This window comes from Microcaecilia unicolor, chromosome 4 (genome assembly GCF_901765095.1).
Source record: "Microcaecilia unicolor chromosome 4, aMicUni1.1, whole genome shotgun sequence".
NCBI lineage: Eukaryota > Metazoa > Chordata > Amphibia > Gymnophiona > Siphonopidae > Microcaecilia > Microcaecilia unicolor.
In genome coordinates this window covers 58,400,967-58,418,248 of record NC_044034.1, presented here as the reverse complement: position 1 = coordinate 58,418,248, position 17,282 = coordinate 58,400,967, and the positions used below count along the sequence as shown (strand labels likewise).

Genomic DNA, 17,282 nt, shown 5'->3' with positions numbered 1-17,282 from the left:
AAGACAGAATGATTTCTCAGGAAGATAAGTGCTAAAGCCTTGCTTAACACAAAAGGTATATAAACAGCTGTATCAGAGCATTACATTGGGGAGAGGCGGAGTTAGACCACTTGTTTGGGTCCCCTGCATCCCCATGAGAAACTAGCATTTGTAATTGTAAATTACACTTGGCAAATAATAAAAAAGAATTGCCTCTCATTATCTTGTAGTTTTAAGAAAGGTTCAAATTAAGGGTCCCAGAGCACAGGACATCCTGCTCAGAATATATAGAAACAGTTTAAAGTAGTTCTGTTCTTCCCCTGGATCCCCTTGCATAGTGGGGGCAGTTTGAGAAGAATTTGTGCCACTGCCCTAGCTACATGCAAAACGTTTCTGACTCAACAGTGATTTTAGTAAAGGAAACCAAAGGCTGGAGAAAATAAAGGGGAATCCCCTGTACCAGCAGTCTCTAATGGAAAACAAGATGCTTTAGGAGAAGCCGCCCCTCCCCCCACATCTAGGCCGCAGGGCTGATATCAGGAGAAAAGAGAGGGTCGCGCTATAAAAAAGGCACGCGATCCCGCAATTGTAGCGTGGGAAAAGGCTGCTCGGGGAAGGGGAACTTCAGCACTTCCCTCCCCAGCGTTCAAACACACCACCACTCAGAGTCCCACTGCAGAGCATCTGCTATCGCAGCAGGAACAGCTTTCAAATGCCGGCGTCATCCATATTAAAGAACGGAACAACCGCGCCGAAAAGAGAAAGGTAGGTACTCGCTGAACAGCAGATGTCTCCGGAGAAGAAGCAGAGTCCCACAAGCGCAGCAGCCTGCTGCCTAACCAGCACACAGACAAAGCACAGCACTAAGACAGGGAAACCCTGTACTGCCCGGTCCTGTCAGAAATCTTCTGTTTCGATTTGTTTTTTTTAACACCGAATGAAGGCAAAGGAGCTCTCTTGGGTTTTTTGTTTGTTTTTTTTTTTAACTGGTGAGGAAGACTGGAGTTCTAAAGACCGGGAGGCAAGGGGGGAGAAGGGTGAAGCAGGGACCCAGAAGACTGAGTATGCCCCCAAAGTTGGCACCACTAGCCAGACACCCCTAAACTCAACTGGCCCACAGGACCCAGGAGTATCCCCAACAGACAAATCCAGGAGCTGCTGAAGCACCGTCCACCACCTGCTGGAGATAGAGATGTACTGAGATGAAGGAGGAGCTGGCCGTCTGGTATCGGTGCCTTTAGCTTTCTAATCTCTATCTCCACCTGCTGGTAGATGGACACAACCCACCAGTTCTTGGATTCATCTACTGCATACACTAAGGAAAGTCAAATCTGGGTCAGTCATAACCTCTTATTCCAGGTGGGAGATTCAGTAAATAACCAGACTGTACAGAACGAGAACAAGGTACAGTATCAATTTTTGACAGTGTAAATAAGTTTGCTAAGATCTTGTGGTCAATGAGCTCTAATGGCCAAAGCTGACATTGTTCTCTGCCTATAGGCTGCTATTAATACATCCAGTTTTCCCTTGAGATTTACATGTCAACATCATGTCAATTTTGATAAACATACCCCCCCCCCCCCCTTGGTGGAGGAGTAGCCTAGTGGTTAGTGCAGTGGACTTTGATCCTGGGGAACTGGGTTTGATTCCCACTGCAGCTCCTTGTGACTCTGGACAAGTCACTTAACCTTCCACTGCCCCAGGTACAAATAAGTACCTGTATGTACTATATAAACTGCTTTGAATATAGTTGCCAAAAAAAAAAAAACCACAGAAAGGCAGTATATCAAGTCCCATTCCCATCCCTTGAGCTGCTCAATATAATATTTGTGTTTCAATACAGTCCGCTCTTTAATGTACTTGATACCTGAGATGACAACAGAGTCAAAACAAATCAGACTGATTAGTAGATTTCCTCTTTGTAGTAGCTGGAATAACACTATATGCAGCTGATATTCCAGTTCCATGACCTGTGTAAGTAGTAGTCCAGATAATCCGCAACAAGCGGAGAACTCGAACGCTCCACAAGAGAATACAGGTATAGGAGAAAGTGGGATGTTTGACCATGGAAAACCAAAGACTGGAGGGATTGATTCTTAAAACAGTTGTTTATTGATGAAAAAAAGACAACACAAACGTTGTGTTTCGGCTGTTAGGCCTGCATCAGGAGTCTACAAAATACACATAGACACATACAGATTAATAAAAGACAATGACTATACAGATATAAAATCAAGATTGCAGATAAAACAAATATTTAAAAAATTTTTTATATGTATATAGACCAAATAATAATAATAAAAGTGCAAGCTAAGAACTAATCAAATGTAAAGGTAATCAGATAAAGAAAATAGCAATTTTTGTGTATATAATTCTATGCATAACCATACATTTATATATGTATTTACACATAAAATACTCGTTTCAACCATAAAAATAAAAATAGTATGTTGAAGGAGAAGATGTGTACAAACCCTTATGGATAAGTAAGTAAAATCATTAATTAATAAAACATATAGATTAAAGATACAGAGCGCATGGATAAATTATGTCTAAACGAAGTGTTAAAAATATGTATGTATTTATGTAGGACAAAAAAGGTTATATACGTGTATATATATATATACACACATATATACACACACATATGCATTCATATATACATGTACACATACCTCTCCCTCTATGCACATCATATATGTCTCTATACCTTCTCTCAAATGTATCTCATTACAGAGGATACTGTTGTATTGAATATATGTAATTCTGTGAAATATAAAGATAACTAGCCGTTAAGCCCGTTAAAACGGGCGCGTATTGGAATGTTTTTTTTCCCAAGGCCCCCCTCCCGTTGCAGCTGCAAGGCCCCCTGCCATCCTCCTTCCCTGCCAGCTCCAAGGCCCCCTCTGTCCCTCCCTCCCAGCTCCAAGGCTCCAGTCCTCCCCCCTTCCCAGCTGCAAGGCCCCCTGCCCTCCCTCCCTCCCAGTTCCAAGGCCCCAGGCCCTCCCCCCCAGCTCCCAAGGCCCCCTGCCCTCCCTCCCTCCCTCCCAGTTCCAAGGCCCCCTGCTCTCCCTCACAACTGTAAGGGGCCCCATTCCCTCACAACTGTAAGGGGCCCCCTGCCCTCCCTCCCAGCTCCAAGGCTCCAGTCCTCCCCCCTTCCCAGCTGCAAGGCCCCCTGCCTGCCCTCCCTCCCTCCCAGTTCCAAGGCCCCAGGCCCTCCCCCCCAGCTCCCAAGGCGCCCTTCCCTGCCTCCCAGTTCCAAGGCCCCAGGCCCTCTCCCCCAGCTCCCAAGGCCCCCTTCCCGCCCTCCCCCCAGCTCCCAAGGCCCCCTTCCCTCCCTCCCAGTTCCAAGGCCCCCTGCTCTCCCTCACAACTGTAAGGGCCCCCCTGCTCTCCCTCCCAGCTCCAAGGCTCCAGTCCTCCCCCCTTCCCAGCTGCAAGACCCCCCGCCCTCCCTCCCTCCCAGTTCCAAGGCCCCAGGCCCTCCCAGCTCCCAAGGCCCCCTTCCCTCCCTCCCTCCCAGTTCCAAGGCCCCCTGCTCTCCCTCACAACTGTAAGGGCCCCCCTGCCCTCCTTCCCAGCTCCAGTCCTCCCCCCTTCCCAGCTGCAAGGCCCCCCCAGCTCCCAAGGCCCCCTTCCCTCCCTCCCAGTTCCAAGGCCCCCTGCTCTCCCTCACAACTGTAAGGGTCTCCCTCACAACTGTAAGGGCCCCCCTGCCCTCCCTCCCAGCTCCAAGGCTCCAGTCCTCCCCCCTTCCCAGCTGCAAGTCCCCCCTGCCCTCCCTCCCAGTTCCAAGGCCCCAGGCCCCCCCAGCTCCCAAGGCCCCCTTTCCTCCCTCCCAGTTCCAAGGCCCCCCCCTTCTTCCCAGCCAGCTGGAAGGCCCCCTTCAGTCCAGCCCTCCCAGCTCCAAGGCCCCCCTCTTTCTGAGACCTCCCATGTCCCCTCCCCCCCCAAGGTAGCCGCTACCGCCCCCCCCACGCCGGAGTCGCCACCACCCCCCCCTTCACCCGGCCCGGGCCCTCTCTTCGTTATTCAACTTACAGCAGCGCCGAAACAGCAGCAAGCAGCAGCTCCCGTTGGCCTAGTTCCTTCACTGCCTGTGCCCGCCCTCGTGTGACGTCACGTCGGCGAGGGCGGGGCACAGGCAGTGAAGGAAGGCTAACGGGAGCTGCTGCTTGCTGCTGTTTCGGCGCTGCTGTAAGTTGAATAACGAAGAGAGGGCCCGGGCCGGGTGAAGGGGGGGGGTGGTGGCGACTCCGGGGGGGGGGGGGCGGTAGCGGCTACCTTGGGGGGGGGGAGCAGTAGCGACGTCAGCGGTTCCCTCCCTCCCCTTCCGCGCAGTTTCCCTCTCTGTCCCGCCCCCTCCCCCTCCCGTCATCACGTCTTGACGCGGGGGCGGGAGAGGGAAGTCTCTACTGCGCATTTGCAGGTGAGTCGGTCACTTGCCATTTATAGGTTTGATTTAAATGCTTAATGTCATGAGCAACAATTATAAAAAAAATGCTGATTTATAAAAAACATTGGTAATGAAACGTAAAGGTGGGTATCGTTTCAAATCTGTATATGGAATCTAGAAATTGAAAAAATAGTTGAAAGTAAAATAAAAAAACAAATAAAAATTGAAAATTGAAAATTTTAAAAATAAAAAGTAAAAAAAAATCAAAACAAAATAGTTTATAATCCAAACGGATTGCGTCAAGTGGCTTCGATTAGCTTTTGTCCTACATAAACATATATATTTTTAACACTTCGTTTAGACATAATTTATCCATACGTTCTGCATCTTTAATCTATATGTTTTATTAATTCATTAATAATTTTCCTTACTTATCCATAAGGGTTTGTACACATCTTCTCCTTCAACGTACTATTTTTATTTTTATGGTTGAAACGAGTATTTTATGTGTAAATACATATATAAATGTTGTATGGTTATGCATAGAATTATGTACACAAAAACTGATATTTTCTTTATCTGATTACCTTTATATTTGATTAGTTCTTAGCTTGCACTTTTATTATTATTATTTGGTCTGTTATTTTTTTTTATAAAAAACTAATATTTTTAAAATATTTTTAATATTTATGTTTTAATGTTTTATCTGCAATCTTGATTTTATATCTGTATAGTTATCGTCTTTTATTAATCTATACATGTATATGAGTGTTTTGTAGACTCCTGATGCAGGCCTAACAGCTGAAACACAACATTTGTGTCGAGTCTTTTTTCATCAATAAACAACTGTTTTAAGAATCAATCCCTCCAGTCTTTGGTTTTCCGTGGTCAAACATCCCACTTTCTCCTATACCTGTGTAAGTAGTAGGCCAGGGCCAGTCAGAGAAATTAACATAGATGTTTAGAACAAGTATTTGAATGGTTGCAGAAACAAAAGCTGTAACTAAATATGTCCAATTTCAAATAATTGTAGGTGAATAGGGCAGACCTCTTTACAACAAAAAAGGATCTGATCACTATGAACAAATATTGAAAACTTAAATCAGCAAAAAATAGTGATCTGAATATGACAATTCAGACCACCAAAGGAGGGGAAAAAAAAAACCTCAGAAACTGGGGACTGCACAACTTGTAACAACATCGTTGCAGCCAACTCACTGTATTCAATCACTGGTCTTTTTATGTTCCAAAATTGTCTCTTGCATTTATAACTTTTGAAGTTCAATTTTTTTTTCTTACAAATTTATTCACTTGCACTTATGCTGGCACTTACCAAATTTCTTCATAAACTGGAACCCACTCAGAAAAAAGAACAGCACTTTTATCTGCAATTAAACATCCTGAGAAGAACCTGTTTCAGTATGAGCTTCTTCAGCGGACAATAGGTGCTGTGTAATTACCAAAAATGTATCCTTCTATCGGCGGGACCAAAGAGATGGAAGGCTAACTATTTGGTAATTACAAAGCACCTATCATCCCCTGAAGAAGCTCATAATGAAACGAGTCCCCATCGGGATGTTTAAATGCAGATAAGTGCTGTTCTTTTTTCTGCATGGGTTCCAGTTTATGAAGAAATGTAGTAAATGCCAGCACAAGTGCAAGTGAATTAAAAAACACTATAAAATTGAACTTTAAAGCTCTAAATTCAAGAGACAATTTTGGAAGATATAAACACCACGAGGCTTTATTTAAAGACCAGTGATTGATTATAGCGAGTTGGCTTTGACAATGTTGTTACAAGTTGGTCAGACCCCAGCTCCGCCCAACTTTAACCACTACCTCCAGGAATCTCCAGGCTATTGACCCTCCCACCCTATCCTCTAGTATTTCTAATCTCCTCCCCTCCATCATGTCCTCCGAGTCTGTCGACAAGGCTGTCTCCGCTTACAATGCCACTCTCTCCTCTGCTCTGGACACCCTCGCACCATTCACCTCACGTCCCACTAAGCGTACTACTCCCCAGCCATGGCTGACCCCTTGCATCCATTACCTTCGCTCCTGCGCCCGATCTGCTGAACGCCTCTGGAGGAAATCCCGCACCCATTCAGATTTCCTTCACTACAAATTCATGCTATCCTCCTTCCACTCCTCCCTATTCCTTGCCAAACAGGATTATTACACCCATTTGACCAATTCTCTCAGCTCCAACCCCCGTCGTCTCTTCGCCACCCTTAACTGCCTCCTTAAAGTGCCCTCTGCTCCCACCCACCCCCTCACTCTCTCCTCAATCACTGGCCGATTGCTTCTGCGACAAGGTGCAAAAGATCAACCTTGAGTTCACTACCAAGCCATCTCCTCCTCTTCACCCTTCAACCCTCTCCTTCAACCAATCAACCCAGGCCTCCTTCTCCTCCTTTCCCGACATCACCGAGGAGGAAACCGCTCACCTTATTTCCTCCTCGAAATGCACCACCTGCTCTTCTGATCCCATCCCCACCAACCTACTTAACACCATCTCTCATACTGTCACCCCCTCCATCTGTCATATCCTCAACCTCTCTCTCTCCACTGCAACTGTCCATGACACCTTTAAGCACGCCGTTGTCATACCTCTCCTCAAAAAACCATCACTTGACCCTACCTGTCCCTCCAACTACCGCCCCATCTCCCTCCTACCCTTCCTCTCCAAAATACTTGAGCGCGCCGTTCACAGCAACTGCCTTGATTTTCTCTCCTCTCATGCCATCCTCGATCCACTTCAATCCGGTTTTCGCCCTCTACACGCGACAGAACAGCACTCTCTAAAGTCTGTAATGACCTGTTCCTTGCCAAATCCAGAGGCCACTACTCCATCCTCATCCTCCTCGATCTATCCGCCGCTTTTGACACTGTCAATCATGATTTACTTCTTGCCACACTGTCCTCATTTGGGTTCCAGGGCTCTGTCCTCTCCTGGTTCTCCTCCTATCTCTCCCACCGCACTTTCAGAGTTCACTCTCATGGATCCTCCTCCACCCCATCCCGCTATCTGTTGGTGTTCCCCAGGGATCTGTCCTTGGACCCCTTCTCTTCTCAATCTACACCTCTTCCCTGGGCTCCCTGATCTCATCTCATGGTTTCCAGTACCATCTCTATGCTGATGACACCCAGCTGTATCTCTCCACACCAGACATCACCGCGGAGACCCAGGCAAAGGTATCAGCCTGCTTATCCGACATTGCGGCCTGGATGTCCAACCACCACCTGAAACTGAACATGTCCAAGACCGAGCTCGTCGTCTTTCCACCAAAACCCACTTCTCCTCTTCCTCCACTTTCTATCTCAGTTGATAACACCCTCATCCTCCCCGTCTCATCTGCCCGCAACCTCGGAGTCATCTTTGACTCCTCCCTCTCCTTCTCTGCGCATATCCAGCAGATAGCCAAGACCTGTCGCTTCTTCCTCTTTAACATCAGCAAAATTCGCCCTTTCCTCTCTGAACACACCACCCGTACTCTCGTCCACGCTCTCATTACCTCTCGCCTTGACTACCTCAACTTTCTCCTCACCGGCCTCCCACTTAGCCACCTATCCCCCCTTCAATCTGTTCAGAACTCTGCTGCATGTCTTATATTCCGCCAAAACCGATATACTCATATCACCCCTCTCCTCAGGTCACTTCACTGGCTTCCAATCAGATACCGCATTCAGTTCAAGCTTCTCCTTCTTACCTACAAATGCACTCAGTCTGCTACCCCTCACTACCCTTACCTCCCCTTATGTTCCCGCCCAAAACCTCCGTTCACAGGACAAATCCCTCCTCTCATTACCCTTCTCCACCACCGCCAACTCCAGGCGCCGCTCATTCTGCCTCGCCTCACCCTATGCTTGGAACAGCCTTCCCGAGGCCTTACGCCAAGCCCCCTCCCTGCCCATCTTCAAGTCTTTGCTTAAAGCCCACCTCTTCAATGCTGCGTTCGGCACCTAACTCTTACTTTTCAGGAAATCCAGACTGCCCCTATCAGACTGACTGTTCACGTGTCCTTTAGATTGTAAGCTCTTTGAGCAGGGACTGTGCTTCTATGTTAAATTGTACAGCGCTGCGTAACCCTAGTAGCGCTTTAGAAATGTTAAGTAGTAGTAAGTCTTTTTTTCCCTCCTGTGTCATATTTATCTACAGAGTTGAAGATCACTATTTTTGCTGATTGTGAATAGAATGGACTACAACCAAAGGGGCAGATTGTTTTGCTGGAAAACCCATGCCATGGACATAGGTTGTTAAGGACTTAGGTGTGCAGATGTCATCCCATGGACTGCTTAGCATCCATGTCTTCCTTGATGAAGGCTTAGATCTGTCTGAGATCAGTATGGTCTCAACAGGCAAGTATAACAGTAATAACCCAGCTTTGGTCCCTAACAGGATTTGATACTGCCATTCAGTATAAACAGGATTACTGCAGCAAAGGCTAAACAGGTAAGGGCTCTTCAGTTTGGAAGGGACAACAGAGGAGATACCACCTTTCAAATGATAAAACTGGACATTCCATGAAACTAAAAGAAAAAAAAAAATCAGCTCACAAAAAAAAAAAAAAAATCATATAAAGTATTTTCATGTAGTGCATGATTAAGCTGTAGAACTTACTGCCAGAGGATGTGGTCAAGCAACTATAGCTTGGTTCAGAGATGTAGATAAGCGCCTGGGCTAAATATTCATTAAAAAAAAAAAAAGCAGCAGAAAGATTAAGTGATGACTTAAGTGGAGGAGTAACCTAATGGTTAGTGCAGCAGGCTTTGATCCTGGTGACCTGGGTTCGATTCCCACTGCAACTCCTTGTGGCCTTGGGAAAGTCATTTACCCCTCCACTGCCCCAGGTACAAAAAAAACCCCAAACACACACAACTTAGACTGTAAGCCCTCTAGGGACAGAGAAAGTACCTGCATATAATGTGTTCAGTGTTGCGTACATTTAGTAGCGCTATAGAAATTACTACTACTACTATTTAGCATTTCTAAAGCGCTACAAGGCATACGCAGCGCTGCACAAACATAGAAGAAAGACAGTCCCTGCTCAAAGAGCTTACAATCTAATAGACAAAAAATAAAGTAAGCAAATCAAATCAATTAATGTGTACAGGAAGGAGGAGAGGAGGGTAGGTGGAGGCGAGTGGTTACAAGTGGTTACGAGTCAAAAGCAATGTTAAAGAGGTAGGCTTTCAGTCTAGATTTAAAGGTGGCAAAGGATGGGGCAAGACGTAGGGGCTCAGGAAGTTTATTCCAGGCGTAGGGTGCAAGTCTGGAGTTGGCAGTAGTGGAAAGGGAACAGATAAGAAGGATTTATCCATGGAGCAGAGTGCACTGGAAGGGGTGTAGGGAAGGACGAGTGTGGAGAGATACTGGGGAGCAGCAGAGTGAGTAATGATTAGTAGTGCTTTGTCATTTACTTAAATAATATTTATGTATCACTAATCTACAATTCAAATTGGTTCACAACTCACTGAAGAAAATCAAACAATACAATCACCTACCAAAGTAAAACAAAAAACTATAAAACAATACAAAATTAAACCCGACAAAACACTACACATACAACGAAATGAGCTATGAAAAACTGAATCTACTTTTTGGGATCTGCCTGGTACTTGTATCAGTACACGATACTGGGTTCCTTGGCCTTACTCCAGGGGTTCTCAACCCAGTCGGGTTTTCAAGATACCCACAATGAATATGCATGAGATAAATTTGTATACAAATCTCTCTCATGCATATTCATTGTAGGTATCCTGAAAACCCGACTGGCTGTGTGTGTCCTGAGAACTGGATTAAGAATCCCTGCCTTACTACAATTCAGTGTGACTTATAGACATTATATTATTAGCCATTTCTGTACCATATTATCTGCAAAGTTCAATGTGGCTTACACTTTGTAAAAAGCTAAATATGCACAACAGAATTATGGAAGGACAAAAAAAGTCTCATAAATCCAAAAATCTCCTAAATAAAGATTCCAGTGCCTTTCAAACAATCTATAGGATACAAGAAGCCTGATTTCAGATGGCAAAAGCATTCAACCAGTGAGATGCAAAATAATAAAAACTGATTGAATGAGAAGATTTATAAACAATGTTCCTACAACTTGGAAATGATCGAGAAAGTTCCTAGACTGAGGATCAGAGATCCTATTAGATAGCTGAATAAGTCCTTGCATATAGCAAGGTGCAATTCCGTAATTTGAAAAAAACAAATGTACTTAACTTTAAAAACTTATTATGCCTCAACAGGAAGCCAATGCAACCTTGCTAATAGCGGGAATGTCCTTTCAAACTTTGGTACTTTATGAATCAGGCAGGCAGCGATATTCTGCACCATCTGAAGTTTAGACAGAAATGATTAATATATTGAAGACCAATTGCATGCAAATCTCTCATATACATATTGTGTTAATCCTGAAAACCCAACTGGCTAGGAATGCCTCCATGAGAGGGCTTTAAAGCATTATTATACAAAAGTCAGGTTTTCAGGCTATCCACAATGAATATGCATGAGAGATTTGCATACCAAGAAGGCAATGCATGCAAATCTCTCTCAAGCACATTCATTGTGGATATCCTGAAAACCCAACTCGCTAGGCAGTCCCTGAGGACTGGTTGAAAAAAAAAAAAAGTGCTCTAGAACAGTGTTTACCAAGTCCAGTCCTGGAGTAGTACCCCTTGCCAGTTGGGTTTTCAGGACAATCACAATGAATATGCATGAAATAGATTTGCATACACTGCCTCTATTATATGCAATCTCTCATGCATATTCATTGTAGCTATCCTGAATGCAAACATCTCATGCATATTCATTGTCGTTACCCTGAAAACCTGACTGGCAAGGGGTACTCCAGGACTAGACTAGGGAAACACTGCTCTAGAAGACAATGAAAGATAACCCTGGATGCAACACAAAACCTAATATGCTGAATTTTCACTGCACAATGATCCCCAACAGGCAAGGGTCCCTTTTGAAGACCAAGCTCAAGAAGGATGCATACAGACCACATCATTGCTCTTAAATAAACTGGATGGGCTGAAGATAGGACCCAAAGTGGTGAACTGGATTAGGAACTGGTTGACGGACAGGCGCCAGAGGGTGGTGGTGAATGGAGTTCGCTCGGAGGAGGGAAAGGTGAGTAGTGGAGTGCCTCAGGGATCGGTGCTGGGGCCGATTCTGTTCAAATATATTTGTGAGTGACATTGCCGAAGGGTTAGAAGGTAAAGTTTGCCTATTTGCGGATGATACTAAGATTTGTAACACAGTGGACACCCTGGAGGGAGTGGAAAACATGAAAAAGGATCTGAAAAAGCTAGAAGAATGGTCTAAGGTTTGGCAATTAAAATTCAATGCGAAGAAATGCAAAGTGATGAACTTAGGGAGTAGAAATCCAAGAGAGGCGTATGTGTTAGGCGGTGAGAGTCTGCTAGGTACGGATGGGGAGAGGGATCTTGGGGTGATAGTATCTGAGGATCTGAAGGCGATGAAACAGTGTGACAAGGTGGTGGCCGTGGCTAGAAGGTTACTAGGCTGTATAGAGAGAGGTGTGACCAGCAGAAGAAAAGAGGTGTTGATGCCCCTGTACAAGTCGTTGGTGAGGCCCCACCTGGAGTATTGTGTTCAGTTTTGGAGGCCGTATCTTGCTAAGGATGTAAAAAGAATTGAAGCGGTGCAAAGAAAAGCTACAAGGATGGTATGGGATTTGCGTTACAAGACGTATGAGGAGAGACTTGCGGACCTGAACATGTATACCCTGGAGGAAAGGAGGAACAGGGGTGATATGATACAGACGTTCAAATATTTGAAAGGTATTAATCCGCAAACGAACCTTTTCCGGTGAAGGGAAGGCGGTAGAACGAGAGGGCATGAAATGAGATTGAAGGGGGGCAGACTCAAGAAGAATGTCAGGAAGTATTTTTTCACTGAGAGGGTAGTGGATGCTTGGAATGCCCTCCCGCGGGAGGTGGTGGAGATGAAAACGGTAACAGAACTCAACCATGCGTGGGATAAACATAAAGGAATCCTGTGCAGAAGGAAGGGATCCTCAGGAGCTTATCCTAGAATGGGTGGCAGAGCTGGTGGTTGGGAAGCGGGGCTAGTGCTGGGCAGACTTATACAGTCTGTGCCAGAGCTGGTGGTTGGGAGGCAGGGATAGGGCTGGCCAGACTTATACGGTCTGTGCCCTGAAGAGGACAGTACAAATAAAAAAGTAGCACATATGAATTTATCTTCTTGGGCAGACTGGAAGGACCGTGCAGGTCCTTTTCTGCCGTCATCTACTATGTTTACTATGTATTTCTCAGAGGGTACCTAGGCATCTAGCACATTTCTGCAACACTACAATGATCTCTTGCTATGGCAGGCTCTGAAACTCCAGGTGGAACCTGGAATTCTATTTGGATACAGCAGACAAGAGCCTGGGAGTGAACTGGGTTGTTCTATAACCACATTCATAAGTGGACAATGCGCTTGCTTGTTAACTTGTGATTCTGGGCAAGTCACTTAACCCTCCATTGCCCCACGTAAGCCGCATTGAGCCTGCCATGAGTGGGAAAGCGCGGGGTACAAATGTAACAAAACAAACACTGCACTTTTGGAACTGATCACTTTTTCTGTAATCCTGCATATTTGGGATAATTGCCCACAGGATGGATGAATCCCCTTTTTGGCCCAACAACATGGGGATGGAATGGTGGAGGGGAAGATAATAAACAAAGCTATTGAGGAAGTTTGTGCTAAAAATGTTCAATTAAACATTACAACCAGAGCTAAGCATATCCCTGGAATGTAGAACTGCATATCTAATTCCTTTCCCAAAGGCTCAGTCAAGAAGATGCCATTGAAGCTATGGGAAATTAGCAAGAGCCAATCAACATAGACACACCTTCAATACGGATAGGTCTCTTTTGACATATTCCAGTTTAAAACCCATAGCAAGTAAGCATCCACTCCAGTGCCATCCATGTGGACCTGCTCAACAAATACTGGTAACACAACTGACTGAATGTTGTAAATCTGAAGAAATAATCATTTTCAAAGTGCATTTTTCTGTTCCATGATGGGCCAATACGGTAGCAGATCATTCTTATGTATATTGAAAAGTTACAAGGATAGCACAACATCCATATGGGGAGCTCTCACGATTATCTCTTGATGAAGTTCAGATCCTGTGGTTGAGGTGATGGGATATGCTCTAAACTGAACTCATGGATTTTATTATGACAACTCAGACAAACACCAAGAGATGGTAGTGATCCATTTGAGCACTGCCGACTTAAGGGCAGTGACCAGTGTTCCCTCTAAACCAAGGGTTCTCAACTCAGTCCTCAGAACACACCCAGCCAGTCAGATTTTCAGAATACTCACAATGAATATGCATGACAAATTTGCATACAATGGAGGTAGGCCATACAAATCTCTCCCCTGCATATTCATTGTGGGTTCACTGAAAAACCTGACTGCCTGAGTGTGTCTGAGGCCTGGGTTGAGAACCCCTGCTCTAAGCTGTGCGTGCACACATAAGGTAGCGCACGTGCCTAGCAACTGTGTGTACAAAATTATTGCTGGCTTTCTTTATTGTGAACTTAGGATATACAGAACACTGAGTCAAGACTGAAAACTTGCTCACATAGGCCAGCAAAAATGCGACAACAGTGGCAATGAATTCCTGATAGTTGATTAACATGTTATTATCATATTCAGAAAAGGACACTCACAGATCTTTTCCTCAATTAGCATATCCAGAACGAATAGTGCAGATATTATGTTATGGCAGCAGGTCTCAGAAAACTGAAGAAAGATCAGTACATAGCTATCAGCATAAACAAACTGGTCATCAGCAGATTGGGTTTTCAAGAAACACTGGAATAATATATTGCAACTAAAGCAACAGCTTGGGGGGGGTGGAACAGGAGAAAGAGGAATGGGGTACACCTACCATGAGGAACAATAGTGTACAGAAACAAAAGTACACCATCCTTCAGTCAATGAAATTGTTCTCCCTGCCAACAGTACCCTTTACATACTACAGCACTGACAACAAATCTGTACATGCTACATATAGACAATGATTTGGTAGCCCCAGTTTGGGCTACTGGCAGAGGTCTGGGTTGCGCCCAGCCAAGATTTGGGACAAGCACAGGAGGTAAGCATGTCTGATTTTTTTTTTTTTTTGCACTTGTAACTGCTTTGATTGTATAGTGAATGGGGTGAGACTAGGTAATTTGAGTGAAGGTGGTATAGTAAGTCAGGCTACTTATACATATTTGGCCATTGCATTAATAAAAACTTCATCCTGTTTTATTCATTTCTTGCTACGTGATGCAAGGTTCCACATTAGGCATCATCGCTCAGAAAAAGGATCTAGGCGTCATCGTTGATACGTTAAAACCCTCTGCCCAGTGTGCAGCAGTGACTAAGAAAGCAAATAGAATGTTAGGTATTATTAGGAAAGAAATGGAAAAACAAAAATGAGAATATTTTTATGCCTTTGTATTACTACATGACATGACTGCACCTCAAATACTGTGTGCAATTCTGGTCACCCCATCTCAAAAAAATATACCAGAATTTAAAAAAAAAGTACAGAGACGGGTGATGAAAATGATAAAGGGGATAGGATGACTTCCCTATGAGGAAAAGCAAAAGCGGCTAGGGCTCTTCAACTTTTCTTTTGTTACATTCGTACCCCGCGCTTTCCCATTCATGGCAGGCTCAATGCGGCTTACATGGGGCAATGGAGGGTTAAGTGACTTGCCCAGAGTCACAAGGAGCTGCCTGTGCCTGAAGTGGGAATTGAACTCAGTTCCCCAGGACCAAAGTCCACCACCCTAACCACTAGGACACTCCTCCACTCCGGCTGAGCGGAAATAAGATAGAAGTCTATAAAAAAACTGAGAGTAGAAGGGTAGACATGAACTGCTTGTTTACTCTTCCCAACAATACTAAGACTAGGGGGGGGGGGGGCACGCAATGAAGTTAAATAGTAAATTTAAAACAAACTGGAGAAAATATTTCTTCACTCAACGTGTAACTCTGGACTTTGTTGCCAGAGAATGTGGTAAATGCAGTTAGCTTAACTGGGTTTAAAAAAAGGTTTGGATAATTTCCTAAAAGTCCATAAACCATTAAGGTGGACTTGGGAAAATCCACTGCTTAGTTCTAGGCTAAACAGCATAAAATCTGTTTTACTGTTTGGGGATCTTGCCAGGTACTTGTGACCTGGATTGGCCACTGTTGGGAGACAGGATACTGGGTTTGACAGACCTTTGGTCTGTCCTAGTATGGCAACATTTATGTTCTGAGTTCTCAATTTCATAAAGGCAGTTAGATTATCCATATGTACCTGATCCAATGATCCTCCATGCCCAGTGCTGTATAGCAGGTGCAGCTTGACAAAACTTAATTTTATTAACTATAACCATGGCAAAATTACCAAATATAAGTATAAATACAATTACGCAAATTTAGAGACATGCAAATTCAGTAACTTTTTGCTGCCGTTTATGGATTTAATTCAGTAACTTCGTTGAATATGGGATTTCACTAGTTCAAGATAGGCAGTATAAAATGTTTTGTACTTTTTTGGGATCTTGCCAGGTATTTGTGACCTGGATTGGCCACTGTTGGAAACAGGATGCTGGGCTTGATGGACCTTTGGTCTTTCCCAGTATGGCAATACTTATGTACTTAATTACAGTAGGTATTGCCATTTCTCTAGAGAGCTTATAATGTAAGGTTTAAAGACAACAGAGAGCAGAATGACTTGCCCACAATTAACAGGCGTGTCACTGGGATTTAAACCCAGGCTTCCCTAATTTTCTGTCTCCTATGCTAACCACTACTCCTCTACTTTACTGCCATGTACTGTGAGATAGGTGAAGTCCCGCCTGCTTATGCCAGAAGTAATTAAACTAAATCAGAAGTATGCCGTTAATACATACATACTCATTTTATATGATACAAAAACATATACGTTTATCGCAGTAAAGTTATTCTACAACTAAAAAGTAGTTATTCACATTGCTACATTTACCTACCAATTGTTATTATAGAAGAATATTAGGCCTTCCCACAACAACTTAACTAGATGTTTGTGGCGATCATCTAATTTATTTCAAAGTTCCCTCCTAATCACAATGCACAGGAAACCAAAAACTCCGGATTAGCCACATGTGCCTGGACCAACGACCACCACTTAAATTCGTGCTTTGTATCATCAGTTTCTAGCGTGACAATGACATGCACACCTCGGAATGTGTTCTATGCACGCAAACGCGGTACAGCTTAAGGCTGGGAGCTCAGCATCATAATATCGTCTTCCAGCAAAGCCTGAAGGACAACAGCTAACGAGGCGACGCAGGAAGCCCCAGCCGCGTAACTGCACAGGGGCGCCTAGCTGGCGGAGAACTGCTGGCTGGAGGGCTGCGGAAAGCACTGTATAAATAGCAAGAGTCGGCGAGAACAGGCCCTATTACCCAGCCACACACGCTCCTTGCTAAACAGTATCTCCAGCCCCTCGGTTTGGGAACTGTAAGAATAAGCGTAACAGTAGTACTAACCCTCGACCGCTCACCCCACTACTTTCACTCTGGTTGCAACCGGCTAATCCTGCACAAGCTTACCTTTAACAAATTAGATGTCGCCATATTCCCTCAACTTATCCTCCCGCGGAGTCTCGCGAGATATCGGGAGGGGCGGAGAAGAAGGGCGGGCCGCAGGCAGCAAATCTCCTCCTCTTGGCACTCGTCACTCACAACTCGTGCTATCCCGAAAGCTCGCAGCAGCTTTTCTCTCATTAGTCCCACAAGCTAACTAGCTCAGCTGATATAGCAGGGATTGGGAAAATCTCTGTCGCCGACTGAACCGTCACCGTGAGACAGGCGAAGTTTTTCA

The 17,282-nt window shown here is 44.7% G+C and overlaps 1 protein-coding gene across 1 annotated transcript in view; it reads right to left on the bottom strand.

The window, feature by feature from the left end:
- Positions 1-17,074, bottom strand: part of CUL5 (cullin 5) — a 271,181-nt gene extending 254,107 nt beyond the window's left edge. Inside the window, exon 1 of the mRNA XM_030200261.1 lies at positions 17,012-17,074. Within this exon, the coding sequence (XP_030056121.1) occupies positions 17,012-17,035 (24 nt within the window). The 5' untranslated portion in view covers positions 17,036-17,074. The remainder of the gene's footprint in view (positions 1-17,011) is intronic.
- Between the last annotated feature and the right edge of the window lie 208 nt (positions 17,075-17,282).